Source organism: Diorhabda sublineata, chromosome 11, assembly GCF_026230105.1.
Source record: "Diorhabda sublineata isolate icDioSubl1.1 chromosome 11, icDioSubl1.1, whole genome shotgun sequence".
NCBI classification, from domain to species: Eukaryota; Metazoa; Arthropoda; class Insecta; order Coleoptera; family Chrysomelidae; genus Diorhabda; species Diorhabda sublineata.
Genome location: NC_079484.1, coordinates 2,718,638 through 2,741,740, shown reverse-complemented (window position 1 = coordinate 2,741,740; position 23,103 = coordinate 2,718,638). Strand labels below are relative to the sequence as shown.

The window sequence follows — 23,103 nt, the reverse complement described above, 5'->3', positions numbered from 1 at the left end:
ATATCACTGATCGAATCCGTAACATTATTAGAGGGAATATTGAGCAGATAAGTTAGAAAACTCTAAAAACGAGTAGTATTTAGCAATTTTCTGTTAATTCGCTATCATATTTTTCACGTTTTACCTTAGTTTGCATAAAAAATTATCTTAGTTTATGACAGAATCAATAATTAAACAACGTTTGAAAAGTAATACTTTATATTCCATAGCAACGTAATGTACCCAATAATGTTTATAATATTGTGTAAGGAAAATAAACACACTTAAGATTAAATGTATACAAATTTCTGCTTTTTATTAAAACCGTTCAAATGCCATCAAAATTTTTCCTATTCATTCCACACTTGCTATTAATGTATGTAAAATATATTGTTATACTTGACATTAAATAAATATCACGGTTTTGTTTATTTAATTTCAGTACATTGTTTGAAGAAAAATAAAGAAAATTCAGTTGTTTGTATGTTTTTATCCAGGCTCGTCTTTTCGTATTGGCCCATGCCTTGGCCCCAAGACTCTAGGGGACCCTTAAGGACCTGATCATAGTAAATAATATAATTTATGGAATGAATTTTTCTGTAAAATACACAAGAGGGTTCCAAAATCGATTATCATAATCTTATATACTGAAAACCTTTATTTTAAAAATAATCCCCACTGTATGTTAGACCTAAGGCCCCCAGGTCTCGAAAGACAGCACTGTTTCTATTTACAGTCCAGTTTGAGTTTGCCCTTTTCTACTTTGATTTTTCTTGTAATTTTGCTTCATTTTTGGTATTTATACGAACATACGAGGGTTGTCTTAAGTTTTTTTTGAAATAATCCGCACTGTATGTTAGACCTAGGGCCCTCAGGTATCGAAAGACAGCACTGTTTCTATTTACAGTCCAGTTTGAGTTTCCCCTTTTCTACTTTGATTTTTCTTGTATTTTTGCTTTATTTTTGGTATTTATTCGAATATACGAGGGTTGTCTTGAGTTTTTTTTTAAAATAATCCCCACTGTATGTTAGACCTAGGGCCCCCAGGTATCGAAAGACAGCACTGTTTCTATTTACAGTCCAGTTTGAGTTTCCCCTTTTCTACTTTGATTTTTCTTGTATTTTTGCTTCATTTTTGGTATTTATACGAACATACGAGGGTTGTCTTAAGTTTTTTTTGAAATAATCCGCACTGTATGTTAGACCTAGGGCCCTCAGGTATCGAAAGACAGCACTGTTTCTATTTACAGTCCAGTTTGAGTACCCCCTTTTCTACTTTGATTTTTCTTGTATTTTTGCTTCATTTTTGGTATTTATACGAATATACGAGGGTTGTCTTGAGTTTTTTTAAAAATAATCCCCACTGTATGTTAGACCTAGGGCCCCCTGGTCTTGAAAGACAGCACTGTTTCTATTTACAGTCCAGTTTGAGTTCCCCCTTTTCTACTTTGATTTTTCTTGTAATTTTTGCTTTATTTTTGGTATTTATACGAATATACGAGGGTTGTCTTGAGTTTTTTTAAAAATAATCCCCACTGTATGTTAGACCTAGGGCCCCCTGGTCTTGAAAGACAGCACTGTTTCTATTTACAGTCCAGTTTGAGTTCCCCCTTTTCTACTTTGATTTTTCTTGTAATTTTTGCTTTATTTTTGGTATTTATACGAATATACGAGGGTTGTCTTGAGTTTTTTTCGCTGTATGTTAGACCTATGGCCCCCTGGTCTCGAAAGACAGCACTGTTTCTATTTACAGTCCAGTTTGAGTTCCCCCTTTTCTACTTTGATTTTTCTTGTAATTTTTGCTTTATTTTTGGTATTTATACGAATATACGAGGGTTGTCTTGAGTTTTTTTAAAAATAATCCCCACTGTATGTTAGACCTAGGGCCCCCTGGTCTTGAAAGACAGCACTGTTTCTATTTACAGTCCAGTTTGAGTACCCCCTTTTCTACTTTGATTTTTCTTGTATTTTTGCTTCATTTTTGGTATTTATACGAACATACGAGGGTTGTCTTAAGTTTTTTTTTGAAATAATCCGCACTGTATGTTAGACCTAGGGCCCTCAGGTATCGAAAGACAGCACTGTTTCTATTTACAGTCCAGTTTGAGTTTCCCCTTTTCTACTTTGATTTTTCTTGTATTTTTGCTTCATTTTTGGTATTTATACGAACATACGAGGGTTGTCTTAAGTTTTTTTTGAAATAATCCGCACTGTATGTTAGACCTAGGGCCCTCAGGTATCGAAAGACAGCACTGTTTCTATTTACAGTCCAGTTTGAGTTTCCCCTTTTCTACTTTGATTTTTCTTGTATTTTTGCTTCATTTTTGGTATTTATACGAACATACGAGGGTTGTCTTGAGTTTTTTTTAAAAATAATCCGCACTGTATGTTAGACCTAGGACCCCCAGGTCTCGAAAGACAGCACTGTGTTTATTTACAGCCCAGTTTGAGTTCCCCCTTTTCTACTTTGATTTTTCTTGTATTTTTGCTTCATTTTTGGTATTTATACGAACATACGAGGGGTGTCTTAAGTTTTTTTTGAAATAATCCGCACTGTATGTTAGACCTAGGGCCCTCAGGTATCGAAAGACAGCACTGTTTCTATTTACAGTCCAGTTTGAGTTTCCCCTTTTCTACTTTGGTTTTTCTTGTATTTTTGATTCATTTTTGGTATTTATACGAACATACGAGGGTTGTCTTAAGTTTTTTTTGAAATAATCCGCACTGTATGTTAGACCTAGGACCCCCAGGTCTCGAAAGACAGCACTGTGTTTATTTACAGCCCAGTTTGAGTTCCCCCTTTTCTACTTTGATTTTTCTTGTATTTTTGCTTCATTTTTGGTATTTATACGAACATACGAGGGTTGTCTTAAGTTTTTTTTGAAATAATCCGCACTGTATGTTAGACCTAGGGCCCTCAGGTATCGAAAGACAGCACTGTTTCTATTTACAGTCCAGTTTGAGTTTCCCCTTTTCTACTTTGGTTTTTCTTGTATTTTTGATTCATTTTTGGTATTTATACGAACATACGAGGGTTGTCTTATGTTTTTTTTGAAATAATCCGCACTGTATGTTAGACCTAGGGCCCTCAGGTATCGAAAGACAGCACTGTTCCTATTTACAGTCCAGTTTGAGTTTCCCCTTTTCTACTTTGATTTTTCTTGTATTTTTGCTTTATTTATGGTATTTATACGAATATACGAGGGTTGTTTCAAGTTTTTTTTTAAATAATCCCCACTGTATGTTAGACCTAGGACCCCCAGGTCTCGAAAGACAGCACTGTGTTTATTTACAGTCCAATTTGAGTTCCCCCTTTTCTATTTTGATTTTTCTTGTAATTTATGGTATTTATACGAACATACGAGGGTTGTCTTAAGTTTTTTTTGAAATAATCCGCACTGTATGTTAGACCTAGGGCCCTCAGGTATCGAAAGACAGCACTGTTTCTATTTACAGTCCAGTTTGAGTTTCCCCTTTTCTACTTTGATTTTTCTTGTATTTTTGCTTTATTTTTGGTATTTATACGAATATACGAGGGTTGTCTTGAGTTTTTTTTTAAAATAATCCCCACTGTATGTTAGACCTAGGGCCCCCAGGTCTCGAAAGACAGCACTGTGTTTATTTACAGTCCAATTTGAGTTCCCCCTTTTCTATTTTGATTTTTCTTGTAATTTATGGTATTTATACGAACATACGAGGGTTGTCTTAAGTTTTTTTTGAAATAATCCGCACTGTATGTTAGACCTAGGGCCCTCAGGTATCGAAAGACAGCACTGTTTCTATTTACAGTCCAGTTTGAGTTTCCCCTTTTCTACTTTGATTTTTCTTGTATTTTTGCTTTATTTTTGGTATTTATTCGAATATACGAGGGTTGTCTTGAGTTTTTTTTTAAAATAATCCCCACTGTATGTTAGACCTAGGACCCCCAGGTCTCGAAAGACAGCACTGTGTTTATTTACAGTTCAGTTTGAGTTCCCCCTTTTCTATTTTGATTTTTCTTGTAACTTTTGGTATTTATACGAATATACGAGGGTCGTCTTAAGTTTTTACAACTCTGTGAACTTTGACGCTAAGCTAGTTGCAATTTATGTTTGTATCCCTCGCGGAGGCTGGCATAAAATCGATTCGCGCAACTTTTCTGTAGGCAACATGATTAGAGGAGACCGTCATGTGACTTACAGATAGATAGAGACGCTCAAGTTTGTTCAGTTGCGGTTGCCAACGTCGAGCTGACGTAACTATCAGAATCAGAAGTAACTTTCGTAGAATTTCGAATTTTTTCGTACGTTGCCATTAGAAAGTCCCCAATTCGTCCACAGGGAATTTAATCTAACCCAAGCATCCTGGCTTTGACCCCATAGCACGAATTAATTAATTATAGATGGCATATTCCATGCAGTTGAAGGTTAAAGCTTGAATCTGACATTGTAATACACTGAGAAAAATAAATATTTCTATTACAAGGCCATTCTATTGTTTATAGATATTATTAGATTATATAATTTCATCGATTTTTACAGTTCCACATTGAGAATTAAATATTTCGTGTCTTCTTATTCTTAGTTTACACTTGACCTAATTTTATAACAGTGTACGTATAGAAAATATTTCCCAGCGTACCTTCCAAGTTGAAAATTGTCCAATTTACTTGATTATTAGCTTTTCGTTGTTAGATAAACCGAATATTTGATATTAATTCTCTTTTATGAACAATGATATAAATAAAAACATACTTTTTGGAAAGTAGGGGTTGAATTTTTGGTTTCAATGAAGCTTAGTCCCCCTTATAAACGCTTACAGATTATTATTAACTTATAATAGACTTTAAAAAAGTATAACCCACCGTATATTTATCTATTTTCATGTTGAAAAGGATTTTTTTTAAGTATTATGATATAATATTTCGTGATAATAAGTCCTAAAAGATGTAATACTGTCTCGATTATTAAAAAAAAAATAATAATAATGGTTATTAAATTGAGTTTTACGTAACATGTTTTATATTATATTTATTTTATAGGATACCAAAAAGTTAGATCGTATTATATAAACGTTTATTAATTTTTTTTTTTATTTCAAAATTCCAATTTTTCTATAGTAGTTTTATATAAGAAGGGTAGGTAATGTTAAACCTATCATTTTGATTAATTACCACATACGAGGATAGTCCCAAAAATACCTGGACTGAACGTTTCCGGTGAATTTGTAAACATGGAAAAAACTGGGCATCGTTTTAGCTGAACTAGATTTTACTCTAGATGGGACCGGCTCCTTCGTTATCAACAGTAAAATATTGGGTAGCAGGGGCCGTACGACATTCGTATACGAATATACGAGGGTTGTCTTGAGTTTGTTTTAAAAATAATACCCACTGTATGTTAGACCTAAGGCCCTCTGGTCTTGAAAGACAGCACTGTGTTCATTTACAGTCCAGTTTGAGTTCCCCCTTTTCTACTTTGATTTTTCTTCTACTTTTTGCTTTATTTTTGGTATTTATACGAATATACGATGGTTGTCTTAAGTTTTTTTAAAAATAATCCCCACTGTATGTTAGACCTAAGGCCCCCTGGTCTTGAAAGACAGCATTGTGTTCATTTACAGTCCAGTTTGAGTTCCCCCTTTTTCTACTTTGATTTTTCTTGTAATTTTCGCTTTATTTTTGGTATTTATACGAATATACGAGGGTTGTCTTGAGTTTTTTTAAAAATAATCCCCACTGTATGTTAGACCTAGGGCCCCCTGGTCTTGAAAGACAGCACTGTTTCTATTTACAGTCCAGTTTGAGTTCCCCCTTTTCTACTTTGATTTTTCTTGTAATTTTTGCTTTATTTTTGGTATTTATACGAATATACGAGGGTTGTCTTGAGTTTTTTTCGCTGTATGTTAGACCTAGGGCCCCCTGGTCTTGAAAGACAGCACTGTTTCTATTTACAGTCCAGTTTGAGTTCCCCCTTTTCTACTTTGATTTTTCTTCTACTTTTTGCTTTATTTTTGGTATTTATACGAATATACGATGGTTATCTTGAGTTTTTTTAAAAATAATCCCCACTGTATGTTAGACCTAGAGCCCCCTGGTCTTGAAAGACAGCACTGTTTCTATTTACAGTCCAGTTTGAGTACCCCCTTTTCTACTTTGATTTTTCTTGTAATTTTCGCTTTATTTTTGGTATTTATAAGAATATACGAGGGTTGTTTTGAGTTTTTTTAAAAATAATCCCCACTGTATGTTAGACCTAGGGCCCCCTGGTCTTGAAAGACAGCACTGTTTCTATTTACAGTCCAGTTTGAGTTCCCCCTTTTCTACTTTGATTTTTCTTGTAATTTTTGCTTTATTTTTGGTATTTATACGAATATACGAGGGTTGTCTTGAGTTTTTTTAAAAATAATCCCCACTGTATGTTAGACCTAGGGCCCCCTGGTCTTGAAAGACAGCACTGTTTCTATTTACAGTCCAGTTTGAGTTCCCCCTTTTCTACTTTGATTTTTCTTCTACTTTTTGCTTTATTTTTGGTATTTATACGAATATACGATGGTTATCTTGAGTTTTTTTAAAAATAATCCCCACTGTATGTTAGACCTAGGGCCCCCTGGTCTTGAAAGACAGCACTGTTTCTATTTACAGTCCAGTTTGAGTTCCCCCTTTTCTACTTTGATTTTTCTTGTAATTTTTGCTTTATTTTTGGTATTTATACGAATATACGAGGGTTGTCTTGAGTTTTTTTAAAAATAATCCCCACTGTATGTTAGACCTAGGGCCCCCTGGTCTTGAAAGACAGCACTGTTTCTATTTACAGTCCAGTTTGAGTTCCCCCTTTTCTACTTTGATTTTTCTTGTAATTTTTGCTTTATTTTTGGTATTTATACGAATATACGAGGGTTGTCTTGAGTTTTTTTAAAAATAATCCCCACTGTATGTTAGACCTAGGGCCCCCTGGTCTTGAAAGACAGCACTGTTTCTATTTACAGTCCAGTTTGAGTTCCCCCTTTTCTACTTTGATTTTTCTTGTAATTTTTGCTTTATTTTTGGTATTTATACGAATATACGAGGGTTGTCTTGAGTTTTTTTCGCTGTATGTTAGACCTATGCCCCCCTGGTCTCGAAAGACAGCACTGTTTCTATTTACAGTCCAGTTTGAGTTCCCCCTTTTCTACTTTGATTTTTCTTGTAATTTTTGCTTTATTTTTGGTATTTATACGAATATACGAGGGTTGTCTTGAGTTTTTTTCGCTGTATGTTAGACCTAAGGCCCCCTGGTCTCGAAAGACAGCACTGTGTTCATTTACAGTCCAGTTTGAGTTCCCCCTTTTTCTACTTTGATTTTTCTTGTAATTTTTGCTTTATTTTTGGTATTTATATGAATATACGAGGGTTGTCTTGAGTTTTTTTAAAAATAATCCCCACTGTATGTTAGACCTAGGGCCCCCTGGTCTTGAAAGACAGCACTGTTTCTATTTAGAGTCCAGTTTGAGTTCCCCCTTTTCTACTTTGATTTTTCTTGTAATTTTTGCTTTATTTTTGGTATTTATACGAATATACGAGGGTTGTCTTGAGTTTTTTTCGCTGTATGTTAGACCTATGGCCCCCTGGTCTCGAAAGACAGCACTGTTTCTATTTACAGTCCAGTTTGAGTTCCCCCTTTTCTACTTTGATTTTTCTTGTAATTTTTGCTTTATTTTTGGTATTTATACGAATATACGAGGGTTGTCTTGAGTTTTTTTAAAAATAATCCCCACTGTATGTTAGACCTAGGGCCCCCTGGTCTTGAAAGACAGCACTGTTTCTATTTACAGTCCAGTTTGAGTACCCCCTTTTCTACTTTGATTTTTCTTGTAATTTTTGCTTTATTTTTGGTATTTATACGAATATACGAGGGTTGTCTTGAGTTTTTTTAAAAATAATCCCCACTGTATGTTAGACCTAGGGCCCCCTGGTCTTGAAAGACAGCACTGTTTCTATTTACAGTCCAGTTTGAGTTCCCCCTTTTCTACTTTGATTTTTCTTGTAATTTTTGCTTTATTTTTGGTATTTATACGAATATACGAGGGTTGTCTTGAGTTTTTTTCGCTGTATGTTAGACCTATGCCCCCCTGGTCTCGAAAGACAGCACTGTTTCTATTTACAGTCCAGTTTGAGTTCCCCCTTTTCTACTTTGATTTTTCTTGTAATTTTTGCTTTATTTTTGGTATTTATACGAATATACGAGGGTTGTCTTGAGTTTTTTTCGCTGTATGTTAGACCTAAGGCCCCCTGGTCTCGAAAGACAGCACTGTGTTCATTTACAGTCCAGTTTGAGTTCCCCCTTTTTCTACTTTGATTTTTCTTGTAATTTTTGCTTTATTTTTGGTATTTATATGAATATACGAGGGTTGTCTTGAGTTTTTTTAAAAATAATCCCCACTGTATGTTAGACCTAGGGCCCCCTGGTCTTGAAAGACAGCACTGTTTCTATTTACAGTCCAGTTTGAGTTCCCCCTTTTCTACTTTGATTTTTCTTGTAATTTTTGCTTTATTTTTGGTATTTATACGAATATACGAGGGTTGTCTTGAGTTTTTTTAAAAATAATCCCCACTGTATGTTAGACCTAGGGCCCCCTGGTCTTGAAAGACAGCACTGTTTCTATTTACAGTCCAGTTTGAGTTCCCCCTTTTCTACTTTGATTTTTCTTGTAATTTTTGCTTTATTTTTGGTATTTATACGAATATACGAGGGTTGTCTTGAGTTTTTTTCGCTGTATGTTAGACCTATGGCCCCCTGGTCTCGAAAGACAGCACTGTTTCTATTTACAGTCACGACAAAGCTGTCCGCAAGATGGATGCCGCGTTTGTTCACGATGTAGCAAAAACAGCGCCGTGAAGATGTTTCCATCGAGTAGATGGCGTTGTTTCATAGAAATGTTTGCACCGTGAATGAATGAATGAACTGAAGAAAAGCGAGATCTCGACACATCCCACATTTCCAGAAAATATCTTCAGGACTTACCGGGAGAAATTTAGACGCAAATATTTTGCAATTTTGGTTGTTGAAACATATTGAAGAGTGGTAATTAGCACTTTATGATTTTTTTTCTATTATTTAGATTGTATTAACATATTACTATATAATTCATGACGGTAATTGTATTGATAACAATTGTTTTTAACGTAAATGGTATTTGTTTACAAATCGTGCGATTTTTTCCAAATTACGCTATTAATACTGCGAATCAGTTACAAGTGGATGGTCAGAAGGTACAATCGCATCCGCTTTCTGTAACTTAAGGCCTTGAAATACCAATTACATCAAGCAATGTCATTAACGATATAAATTATTGTGTAATACAATAAACGTTAGATAAATGCAGTTATTGGGGTCAGTTATTTTTGTTATTGCAACTTGGTTTTTTCAAAATTTTATGTTGCGAACGGAAACATCTTCATTACATCGCGTATCATTCGAAAGAAGAAGCCTTGGAAGCGTTCAACAAACCGAGAAACTAATTTAATAGATGGAATAAGACTTTTAAACGAAATCAAAAGATGTATTGATGTATTAATTGTTGTATTAGTTCATAGTTCAAAGGGTGGGCGGTCGTTGAGCACGTAGGCCTTCAGATAGACCCATCGTGCCCCACTTGACGTTACCAAAGTCCGATGTTCTTTGAGAAGCCGATCAGGCGCTTTGGTTTGAACCCTTTGGTATCGTTAGGCAGGTTGTGGGGTTTTCCCAGATAATGTGGTCTGCAGTTTCGTCCTCCTCCATGCACCAGCGGTACTCCGGATCATCCGTGAAGCCCATAGTGTGAAGGGGACGTCTTGGATGGCAGTCGGAGCAATATGGAGCTTCGATTGTCTCATGCCAGGTCAGGCATGTCTTCATCCATCTCTGCCGATCTCGCCTTGCAAAAAAGCTGTTGAGGGACGTGGTGACAGCGCTTTTGGCCACACCAAGAATGGGTTCTGGGTCCATTGGTAGGTGCTTCGTCGTTGCCCTAGTGACCGGGCGCCCAAACGAGATTATTATGGTGATCCTCATTGAATACATGTCATATTTATGGCATGAAGATGACGTATACAATATCATAAACAACACGGTACAAATGACAGTTGACAGATGAGACTAAGACGAGTGACAGATAATATCCACGATGACGGACGTGACGTACGACGTCACTTACTTTGATGTTGAAGCTTCAGATTTGTTAAGATAAACTTGTTTTGTTTCAGGTAGCTACAAAGAAAAGTTCCTTCGACAAAGTGCTGTGATACCAGAACGAATTTATCTGTGATTTTATTTATTATTTTTCATTTTATTTATTATGCGATAATTTTCATGACAATGACGAATAATAACCAGGATATTTTGGAGGGTGTGTGCGTTGATAACGGCCGCAGCGCCGATCAATTTGAAAAACTCTTAGGAAATAGATGTCAAACGGCTCCGACGTTGCCGGCTTTACTACCGTCGCCGCAGATATGCGGTAAGAAGTTGGAGAATAGGAGAAAATCGGATAATAGTCTGTTGGGATCGTTGAATAGACTGAGGAGCTCTATTGGATCTAAAGATGGACCTATTCAACTCAACAATAGAATTAACCGGTGAGTTTGATCAGATTTATTCTTATTAAATACGAAACGTTGTTTTAAACGAAATATTATTGTTTATATTATAAAAATATTTTGGGTCAGCGAAGCCATTTACATTGATCCCATTTTCAAAATAATTTGCCTTTGAAATTTTCAGTTTTTATAACTTTGTACTAGAATTTGAACAGAAAATAGAATAAAATTATTATTATCTCGAGGTTTTCGGTGCCCAAGTTACATCATTTGGTCTAAACGACTTGGTGTAACTTCAAATTTATCAAACAACTACAACATAGCGTTTCGCGAGGTGTGACGTCACGCTTCCATGCGCTTCTCTAATTGGTGTATAAAATCACGTGATTAAACGCCTCATTTTGTCGATTTTATTTTTCAAAAATATTATTAACCTTTCATTACTTCAATAGAAAAGCTTATTAGAAGAAAAAAATGCCTTGTGTCTACGTCATTTTGAAATTTTTTAACAGGGATGAATCGATCGCAAAAAATCGATACCGATACCAGTAATCCCGTTTATATTGTTATCAAAATGATATTTTGAAAAATAATTTGTATTTGTTTAAACAAAAGGCGTGTAGAGTGTGGAAAAATCCTGCTTTTAAAATAACTATTTTGGTTTTTGATACAATAACCAAAAAAACCAAAGAGCTTAACGTAGACCACGTTAATGATTGGTCCAATTTAATTTCAGAATAAATGTTTATTTAACCATTGTTTGTTTTTTATTTGCGAAATTGCCTTATTTATATAGGTATCAAGAATCGAGAATCGATTTTTTGGTATCGGTATCGAGAACCGGGAATCGATTTTTTGGTATCTGTATCGAGAATCGGGAATCGATTTTTTGGTATCGGTATCGAGAATCAGGAATCGATTTTTTGGTACCGTTATCGGTATTGAGAATCGGGAATCGATTTTTTGGTATCGGTATCAAGAATCAAGAATCGGGAATCGATTTTTTGGTGTCGGTATCAAGAATAGAGAATCGGGAATCGATTTTTTGGTATCGGTATCAAGAATAGAGAATCGGGAATCGATTTTTTGGTATCGGTATCAAGAATCGATTTTTTGGTATCGGTATCAAGAATAGAGAATCGGGAATCGATTTTTTGGTATCGGTATCAAGAATCGATTTTTTGGTATCGGTATCAAGAATAGAGAATCGGGAATCGATTTTTTGGTATCGGTATCAAGAATCGATTTTTTGGTATCGGTATCAAGAATCGATTTTTTGGTATCGGTATCAAGAATCGAGAATCGGAAATCGATTTTTTGGTATCGGTATCAAGAATCGATTTTTTGGTATCGGTATCAAGAATAGAGAATCGGGAATCGATTTTTTGGTATCGGTATCAAGAATAGAGAATCGGGAATCGATTTTTTGGTATCGGTATCAAGAATCGATTTTTTGGTGTCGGTATCAAGAATAGAGAATCGGGAATCGATTTTTTGGTATCGGTATCAAGAATCGATTTTTTGGTATCGGTATCAAGAATCGAGAATCGGAAATCGATTTTTTGGTATCGGTATCAAGAATAGAGAATCGGGAATCGATTTTTTGGTATCGGTATCAAGAATCGATTTTTTGGTATCGGTATCAAGAATCGAGAATCGGAAATCGATTTTTTGGTATCGGTATCAAGAATCGATTTTTTGGTATCGGTATCAAGAATAGAGAATCGGGAATCGATTTTTTGGTATCGGCATCGAGAATCAGGAATCGATTTTTTGGTATCGTTATCGGTATTGAGAATCGGGAATCGATTTTTTGGTATCGGTATCAAGAATCGAGAATCGGGAATCGATTTTTTAAGTATCGATATCGAATTTTACTAGCGATACATCTGTAGTTTTCAAATAACCCCACCCCTTTTTCTAATTTGTGACGCCGCTGGTGCTGGATAACTTCCAAGACTAAGATTTCTCAAAAATCTTGGTTTTTATTATTGTTTTGCGTTTTTATAGCCATTTAAACAACAAAAAAAATTGAAATACATTAAATTCATACAATAATTTATTGACATTATTAAGCGAAATTTTCGCGTCTACAATTTTTCCCGTCTAATTTAAAATAGAAACAAAATTCGTCTCGTCGCCAGAGTTCACATGATGCTTTATGAAAATTTTCGTCGACAGTTGTTGAGTAACAAGTAACGCGTTTGTTGTATGCGAGTTTTTTCTTATTGTTTACAATGTTGTGATATTTCCTACAAAAACATTCGAATAAGTGTTACTGTGGATTCCAATGGACATTATTTGGTAACTCACCAAATATTATAACATTTTGACGATGGGGGGGTTCAGGATAACTCATTTTTGAGCTACGTAACTTTAAAGTTGTAATTCCAAAAAATCTAAAACCGCAAACTTGGTTCAAATGTAAATAAGTAACCAATTAATTATGCAATATGCAAAAACTCGGTGTCATTTCCTTCAGTTGCTTCGTTGTCTTGAGTTTGACGATTTTTCTGATTCCCTAGAAGGATCTGAAGGGGTATCTAAGGGAACGGGGACACCATTTCATTCGTCTTCTGGTTGGGTGAAACTGAGCCTGCTGTACAACCATCGAGGTATGCACTTCCATGGGTCTTTCATTGCAAAATCCATTTATTTTTATTTGATTGATATTCCTATCTTCAATTTTCTTTTTCTTGATTGTGGTTGTTCACTTTTGCAATTTTTATCATGTTGTACCAGTCCCCAGGTCCCTTATTAAACCGATTTCAGTATCGTTGGGAAGGAATTGGTGGCATGGTATCATTTGGTTCTACAACCAATAGAGTCTTGTTCATACAAATGGTTCTTAAGACCTTTCGAACCTCTCCACTAGCGCTTGTCACGTAAACCTTTTTGATTTTTTAGTCTGCTAGTCTGCTGAGTTTTTTTGATCAGTTTCGGCACTGATTTTTTAAAATAACTTAGGTCTTTCACTTGAAATTTGTTTGTATAGATTGAGAAAACAATCAACTACGATGTTTGGCAATATTCATTAGAATTTAAGAATTTAAAAGCCCAAAAATCCTACTAAATTGTTGAACAAAAAAGATAATTTTACAATTTTTGGTATATCTCTTGTAACTTTCATAGAATTCTTCAAGAACTCCGGCACGTACTGTGCCAAATGTCAAAAACGTTATAAATTTTTAAGATGATGAGTTCCATGTCTACTGGCATCATGTTTGGGTTTAAATTTTCTTTCAGTTTTGAGGAAAACATCTTTGATTTCATATTTTCCAAATTTTTCAACTCGGACAACAAATAAAACCCCACCGGATCCCCTCTAAAGAGAGTCAATGAAAATTATCCCATGCACCGTCACCATGACCTTGGAAGCGTTTGTGCCTTCTTTGAAACCGGTTTTTTATTCTCAGTCCATTGTTTTTATTGGTATTTTGTTCCATTATGATCAAACACGGCGCCCATCTTGCGCACAGCTCGCTCATGTCCAAATTTTCAGTTAATTTGCGATGTACCGCACTTTTTGAAATGCCTACTAGCTCAAACTAGTGTTGTCACCTCATCCAAGGAGCACTCTCACCTAGTTAAACGTTTTCCATTGATGGTTGCCAAACAAAGACTAAAAAACGTGACGTCTTCAACTCGCTACTTTTGGAAGCAACCTCGTAGTCATCAATAAATTTTAAATATTAATTAATTTATGTCATACCACTGCATTAATGTCTTTTTATACCTCGTATACCACTTTGTAAACTATTTCTTTCCATAAAAGTTTTTAACTACGAGGGTCGTTTGATAAGTTTCCTACATCAACCTGAAGATTTCAGTTTTTATCAATATAAATATTTGTTTTTGAAAGACAATACATTTAATCAAGTGAATTAAACACTGGATAATCATTGGGGAGATAAAATAGGCTATAGACATATCAAAACAACGCATTTTCTATATACTGTCGGAAAAATTATATCTACAAAGTTTGACGTAAAAGTAAACAAATTCAGAGATTTTTATTAGCTAACTGTTGCCCAAAGGAACATTCAAATCACTCAAATGAGTTTGATTTTCTCACATTTTGAGTTAAAATACGACAACTAGTCTTTGGAAGGGTTTTAAAACAGTTGAGGCATCGCTGGACTTATAAACAACCCTCGTATATAAATACGTACATCCAATTTGTAAAATTCCATGGTGATAAAAATATGATAAATTTAATACATAATACATTTCATCAACGACCCTTATCGTTATTTCCACACAATTTTTTTTTCTGATTTTAATTATTTGAAAGTATATTAAATAAATGTACGTAGCCCCAAATTGAATTCATAAATAAACTCATCTAAGTTGTTTATAAGTGCTTCCGAAGTGTGTTTAAAATATTTCAAATTCAATGCTACTTCAATAGACAGCAGATCAGCGCCGGATCTTGATTTTTTTAATAGGGTCGAAAATTGAAAAAAAAACCGCCTATATTATTTCAGAGTACTTATTCATGTCACATTATAATTTATTAGCCATAAATATGTATCTGGTTCGTTTACAATTGAATCTACATAATAGAATAAACAATCAAAATAATTATATTTAAAAATATACATCAAACAAATAAAAAATATTTTTTCATCAAAACATTTTCAAATTTCTCGTGAAAATAATAATATTTGTGGTTTCCTTAATTTTGATGAACAATTTAGTCACCTACAGGCAATAAACTACCATGGCGATTCCCAAAGTGGTCCAAGTGAACCCCAGGGGTCCGCGAGAGACTCGATAGGAGTCCACGTTGGCGTGACTAATAAATTGGGGTCCATGGAAATTTATTTAGTTTTGATAGTGAAGAACAAGTCTTTATTTGACATATTTAAAAAAAATCCTTTCGGTAACAACACTGTGCAAAGACGTATTGATGCAATGAGCTCTGATTTTGAAAGTTTCTTTAGTGATTTATGAGAAAAAAGTTTGGGGAATTTAATCTGAGACGTAACCTTAAAAAAATACTTCACTGCCTCAAAGAAATCAAGAAAGTTTTGTAGTACGACAAATTATTTTGAAAATGTTGCAAGCTCACTACAATTGTGTGAATACAACCCTGTCGATTTACACGTAATAAGTCAAAAGAAATATCTTATCTTTAAGATAACCTACTTTTATATACATGCATAAAAAGCAAAGAAAAATTACAAATTTCCATAAATTATTGCTTCACACTTCTCTAAGACCAACAAGACTCTCTTAGAAAGCAGTAAAAAATACATACAATACATAAAATTGATACATATACATACATTTCACTGAAAAATTGAGATCACACTGTAGGTGTAATAAGTATAGAAAAGGTTGTACGTGTACCTCAGGGTTAGGTCAAGTAAAGGTCAGTAAAACTAGTTTTTTTTTCCAATAATTTTCAATACCAATCGATTCTAGAAGAACGAGCATGCCAATATGACGATGTAACTGATGCAAGCAGTGTTGTATTTAAAATCAAATTTAAAAAATCTTTCTTTAACGTAATTTATTGGTCAATTTTGATAAATCTAATCAATATTGATTAACATTTATTACTTTTGTGATATATTTCATCATTTAATAGTTTGAAAAAAGATATAGGCTACGATATTAGCCTCAAATACACACATTAATTTCGACAAGAATTATAAAAAAATGCCTATAAATTATTTGAATTAGTGCTACCAACTTATTTTATGACGTAACCCTTTCCTAGATTATTGATATTAATGAATTAATATCAACGTAAATACACATTTGGGGATCACATCAACAACCAACCGCGTGATAGGTTCCTGCTTTATTATTTTTGGATTCTCGATATGTCAACTCACAGTTGTTGCCAATTAATTTAATTAGAGAAATTGAGGACTAGACTATTTAGATAATATAGTGTCCTAAATATATAGCGTTAAAAATTTATTACAGTTTGTATGGAAATGAGAATTACATCGTACTGTTTGTGTATAAAGTTATAATTAACCATGGGAAACGGCGCATGGAGTGGGATAAATAGCATTTAAGGGTAAATTTCGAAAAAATATTGATATTATCTGAAAAAACTTATAGATAGATAGATTATAACAGTGTCCTTCTGTTTATTCTTATTTAGATTTATTTTTAATATAAAGTCATTTGTTTATTTCATATTTATGGAGGGTATATGTTAAAAGAACAATCTCCCTATATGAAAAGTATCTAACAAAATGTGTTAAATAAGTGTGGCACAACATTAGCAACAGGGTAGATTTTAAAGAAAGCGTCAAATACTATTTACACCCTGGACAACGTTACACACTTTTGTACAACGTCAAGTTGTTGAAATTCTTTACTTTAGCCTTTATAATTTTATGGAAATAAAACTCGTAGAAGGCTAATATATCAAATTATAAAAACGGATCTAGTCGCGAAGAGACATCAAATCTATGTGCTAGGAAGAAAGTTAACTTTTAGACTTTATTATGTCTTCAAAGTTGGCGGCTTCAAAATGAATCAAATCCTAATATAAATGCACAGGCTGGTAATACTGTTTAAATATTGAATTTTCTACGAATTCTACAAAACGACGCTACCGTAACTAGAAGTATGATTATTTATTACATACCTGTACATCATAATATGAGCATTTTTTGAATGGTAGTTATAGTCACATAAGAAACAGCGTCTAATTAACAACAATTTTCACTAAAATCACCGATAAAACCAAGACAAGACTAACAAAAACACGGATTTAAAAGCACAACTAAACTAAAGCCTTTCTAAGAACTTAATGGCGTAGCAGTGTTGCCGTTGCCACTTACTTGAAACAAAATATATGTTCTAGATTAGAATATTATTTAATTAAAAAAAAAAGAATATTAATCTAGACTTTTTTCCATATATTTAAAGGATACCTAAAAATAAATTTGTCATATGGATTACATTTTGGGATTTAATTATTATATCTTTGGTAGTTAAAATTCTTAAGATGTATTTTATAATTTGGCAACGGTGTTATCTACAAATGGGAGTTTATATTATTAAGGACGTAATTACATGCTTGCGCAAGCGTATTATCATCTACATACACTATTTTTCCCGCGTTTTTCTCGAGGAACTTATTATTGGTACAATCAATTCTTCGTCCCATTTAATTTTACTCACATCAGATTAATTATTTGGTGAATGATTGAAAAGTTTGAAGGTGTATTTACTTGTTTCTTCATTAGTGCCTAGTGGTTCACATCGTAGTTAAGATAAGTGCATTTTGGGTTAGAATACATTGAACTGAATGAATGTCACAGTTTGCCATTACATTTTACAGACCATATCAAAGTGAGCTGATATTATAAGGTCAATTTGGAAAAATCAGATCATTGGCAAAATGGGAGCTATAATTATATTTGATAATGCTGCTAATTACGTTTTTTTAGTGCAAAGTTTTTAGTGTGAATTTTGAATAGTTGGAAAATGAGGCAAAAATCGTTTTTAGAAGATCGAAAAGTTTCAGTGGGATAATATTATTGTGATAGAAGGTATATGTTTGAATTTATTCACATAAACCATGGTCGAGTTTCATGATGAGATTCTTTCTTGATAATTTTAGTAATTATTTAGTAGTGCTAGTCAAGTACCTCCATTCTTTAATAAAAAATACTGATAATATAAATATAAACAAATTAATTTTAATAGCATTCATATACTTGCGGTAATAACGATATAAATCGTGATATTTTTGGGAAAAACAACTATTTATTTCTAGGTTGTATCGTTGCTAGTTCGATTCTAATTAAAAATAAATTGTAATTAGCAGTACACTATAATATCCGTTCGTTCTGATAACCTTTATCACCTTTTTTTAATAAAAAATGAACAATGTGCCATTTAATGTACTTTATAATAGTCACATGTGATCGAATCGAAATGTGTTTATGTAAAAAAACAGTGTTACGGTGCGGTTTAACCTCCATATACAGATTATAGAAAATTATCGCGTTCGAGTGATACCGTACGCGTTCAATGTCGTTTAGATGACGTCACCTACGACGTCAACTAGTTCTGCGATGGTAAGCGTAGCAGGATTGAAGAGATGTCTTTCTCAAATGTCCATGTTGGCTTTCAAGGCGACCACTTCCGGAGAAGAAGCTTGGGCACATACGTGGTCAAGGTATTTATGTTTGAAAATCCAATTGGAATATTTGATATTATAATTTATTCGATCTATTGAATATTACACTTAAAATTACACTGTCTATAACAAAACTATCGTCTTCATTAATCAACGATATAGATTTTGAATTAAACTATATCCTGTTTTTAAACTGATTTGACTTTAAGTTGGCAATTCTGTAGATCCCTGATTGGTTAGATCGCAGCCGGCTTTACACAGCACTTTTGACATATATTATGATTGACAATTGTGTGAATTGTAAACAAATAGTGAACATTTTATTTTTTCTTTCGTTCTTGTCAATTTGAAAATGGACTCGGATAATATTCATCCGCTCTCCAAAAAACTGATTTCCAATGAGTTTAAGAACCGATCGCATGCGCATGCGAAGGTTGTGTAGATGGCGTGAGCGTAAAATATTATATTTATATAACTACATAATCTACTGTGAGTTTTATATGATTTTTCCAAAAATATATATGTTCAAATCCGAATAAAAAATATTATTGCATTTCAATGACATAGGGCAAACTAAATACCAATGAAAAATCGTAATACATTGCGTATGTTGGTGACCTTTTGGTTAATTTAGTTGATTTACATATTTATTAAACCGTGATAAGGATATAACGCAGCAACAATGATGATTATCTACCTTGACAACAAAATGACTATAGGAAATAAAAACATGTGCGAACATTTCTGTTAATCCCCCGTGGTTTTGTCGTTATGACCTTTTTATTGAATAATATTCTATCAATTTCGAGGTAAATTATATCGCTTGATGAAAATACATTTGCAATGAAACAAACAGAATAATAATTGATCCACAACCTTAACAGAGACGATTAAACGACAGTATTTCAATCTGCCTTCTTTTATTAAAACGACAGATGAGACAAATAACGAAATAATGAACAAGTTGAAAAGCTTCACGAGGATTTTATTTTCAAACCAAAAACACTTTAGACGAATTTACACAAGTTTTTAATAAAAATTATATATTCATGTAAAGTTAGGCAACTTATAATACTACACGGTGTAAAGTGTGTTGCATAGCTATTAATAAACGTTTACAGAATGAAATTTATTTGACATTTCATCATCTCTGGAATATAAATATAAGCAATAATGATGGTACGATGTTTATTTCGAACTCTTGTTATAAAATCATAATTTGATAGACTAGACAAAACATTTTTAACTTTAAAAAAATTATATATTCACTATTAGATAAAACATGTTTTTATTTTTGCTACACTGTTGTCAATGCTCACCGTATCTTTCCTCGAAATTAGACAACCGCCTCCCACAATGAACCTAAAACTGGCAAAATTGTTGTGCTTACAGATTTTAAAATAAGATATGTCCAACAATTACTTTACAAGTTTACCTTAGTTGATTTCAATTGAATGCTGGGAAGATTTGCTTAAAACTAAATAAATCCGGCAACGTCGCTTAGTCTACGCAAGTTTTTTTGTCTCTCTCGGTTTGTTTACTTTTTTTTTGTCGATGCTAACAGATTCTTGGTAACTCGAAAAGAACACGAGTTGTAGTTACTAGTAATAAATATATTTTTATTCGACAAACGTTTTAAATTGTTACAAGAAAGCAAAAAATCTTACACTACACTAAATCCATCAAATCTAAAAGTTTGCACATAATAAAAAAAAATCATATTTATTATCAAATTAATATATTTTTCAATACCTGGTAGGTATTAAACTCTTTAGACACTGTTATCTAAATTTACAAATCCCTGTTATAAACAACACTATAAGATTCGATGAAATTATTTCATATGCTAGTATGAAATTGATAACAGTATTCACCAAGATGCCGGCAATGTATGATGAAAAAAATTTGTCGAGACAAAGTTCGAAGTGGTCGTTATTTACACCAGTCGTCAACAGGATTGTATATACTTTTTCCATTGATAATTTGAAGGATTGTGATCAACACGGTTACGAAAACGACAAGGAATATTTAGAAAAGGTTAAAAGGTAATATAATATGTATATTTTAAGCATAACATAATAGTAGTTTTTAAATAAATTTGGATTAAACATCAACAACTGTTTCACAGAAGATTACATTTAACCCCGTAATGATATTAATAAATATCAATTTAGTTTCACCATATTCGAATGTACAATAATTAAAGCGAGTACAAACTCACAGTTTCTCATTATCTGCAATCGATAATATTTTTTTTGCTTACTATGAATATAAATACGAAGGCGATTCGATAGTTTCCGTCACATTTCTGATGTCATCTGTCAAAAGTTTACACGATTTTTAAACGGTTTCAAACGTAAAAAATTATAGGTTATAAATATAAAAACGATATAATAAGTTAAATATTGAGGAATATATGAACAAATATTAAATAAGATAACGCAGAAAAAAAATTAACTATTACCAGAGCTATTTTTGTACACATTTTCTCGAAAATGAAGTTTCAAACCAAAAGAAAAATGAAAATTTAATGCACCATACTATTCTACAAAAGAAAGTACGTATGGCAAACAAAATAAATGTATGTCACTGTTGCATTAGGGGGGGATAGTGATAAAACAAACAATTTATAACGGAATTACCGTCGTTGAAACTTCGTATATACGTTCTAAAATTTCATGGAATTAAACATAGAATGACATTAATCAAATTTCAAATAATAAAGATTGAAAAAGTCTCAAACGAGGAAAAAAACGTAGTTTGAATAGAATTAAATCATGTGTAATCAACTGTATAAACAAATATTTGATAAAAAGTAAACTATTGTTCAAATACCGTCACCGTTTTCGTCAAATACATTAACAGTTTTTTTAATTGAATTATTTATAGCCCTTATTCAGTATTATAAACTGATTTCTCGTCTCTCTCTCCCCCCTCTCTCTGTCTCTCTCAGAGTTTTATTGATGGATTTAATTTTATCACAAAATTTCAGTTCGTTGACACAATTCCAATTCACATTTTAATCAAAAATAAACCAGTTCCAATATTGAAATGACGTAAAATGCTCGATTTGCGAAATGTTTCATTCGATTAGTATAAAAAATTATAAAATCTCGGAAGTACGAGGATAGTTCCAGAACTACTTGACCTGACCTAGAGATGGCGGTAGTTGCTTGAAAAATAGCGCTGCATTAGAAAGTTGTTTATTATTTGTTTGGCAGCAATCAATAGTGAACGTTTTTAGTGAATTTGTAAACATGAAAAAAATTGGTCATCATTATGCCATACAATAGCTGAAATATATTATAATCTAAGATCTGAGGCTGAGTACTTTCGGAATAATCCTCATAAAGAGACTTTGTGAACGCTCCTTAACGACAATGGCGGTTAACCTCAAAAATTTCTATCTTAATTTCAAGAAAGTAGTTATGATTGTTATATTAAACCAACGGGAGTATTTGATTTGTACGGCACGAAAATTATTACAATACACTATCAATAACGTCAGAGAAGGTGAATAAAAATTTCAATTAGACTATCGAACTAAATTTTTTTAATGAAAAAATAACATACCGTCGATACTTGATACTGGTAGTTGATTTGGCCGTACCTAGAACTACGTTCTAGGTATCTAGTATTTCGATATATACAATAATTGATAAAATGTTTTCTTTATTTCAGATTTAGACAGTCTCGTTTCAACGCTAGAAGAATAAGAAAGCGAGTGGTATTTAAACATGGCGATTGCAATGTCATCCAAGGTAACGTTGCTAAAAGACGTCGAAAGTATCTTCAGGATATTTTTACAACTTTGGTGGACGCGCAGTGGCGTTGGACGTTATTGGTATTCGCGATGAACTTTTTTTTATCTTGGTTGTTATTCGCAGTAGTATGGTGGCTTATTGTTTTTACTCACGGGGACCTTAGCGAAGAGCATTTAGTAAGTACTTTTTATTGTCATTCTAATTGAAGTTTTAATAATTTCTGAGGGAATTTTTCCAACAAAATTTTTGGAATAATAATCAAAATTTTTTCATTCAAGTTTACCATAAGATACGAAAGTAAATTTTGAAACTGTCGAAGTAAAAAATGATGAATTTATTCAAATAAACTACCATTAATTATTGTTCTTGTACAATCTACAATAAACGATTCAAAGTCGCGGAAATATACGAGGCTTGATTAAAAAATATGAATTTATAGCAAGTCATCAACTTTCAAAAGACTATGTCAAATTTCACGACAATTCGATTAGCCAGAAAAAAGTGACAGCCATTTAAGTGAAGCCACATTTGTTATTTTTTTTATCATTGTTTCTTGATGAAAAAAAAACTCAGCAATGGCCTCAAAAGAGTTAGACAATCAATAGCGAATGCAAAAATCAAGGCAAAATTCTACAAGGGGGTATTGGAGCTCCCTCGACCCACGTCCACTTTATTCACCAGATTTAATATCATTAATCTTTTGT

At 33.1% G+C, this 23,103-nt stretch overlaps 1 protein-coding gene and 1 long non-coding RNA gene across 12 annotated transcripts in view; one reads left to right on the top strand and one right to left on the bottom strand.

Moving 5' to 3' along the window:
* LOC130450507 (G protein-activated inward rectifier potassium channel 3) overlaps window positions 1-23,103 on the top strand; it is a 49,108-nt gene that overhangs the window by 15,278 nt on the left and 10,727 nt on the right. For 4 of the 11 annotated variants that reach the window (XM_056788939.1, XM_056788938.1, XM_056788940.1 and 1 more), the window contains exons 2-3: window positions 10,184-10,555; window positions 22,317-22,575. In XM_056788939.1, the coding sequence (XP_056644917.1) occupies window positions 10,290-10,555; window positions 22,317-22,575 (525 nt within the window). In that variant the 5' untranslated portion in view covers window positions 10,184-10,289. Of the gene's footprint in view, window positions 1-10,183; window positions 10,556-12,546; window positions 12,821-18,269; window positions 18,675-20,503; window positions 20,681-22,316; window positions 22,576-23,103 lie in introns of those variants that run through there. The other 7 variants (XM_056788943.1, XM_056788948.1, XM_056788946.1 and 4 more) reach the window with 4 other exon arrangements.
* LOC130450508 (uncharacterized) lies at window positions 19,807-22,329 on the bottom strand. Its single transcript, XR_008910581.1, has 2 exons — window positions 22,209-22,329; window positions 19,807-20,236 (listed from the first exon to the last, which is right to left on the bottom strand). It is a non-coding gene; the product is annotated as an uncharacterized LOC130450508 (long non-coding RNA).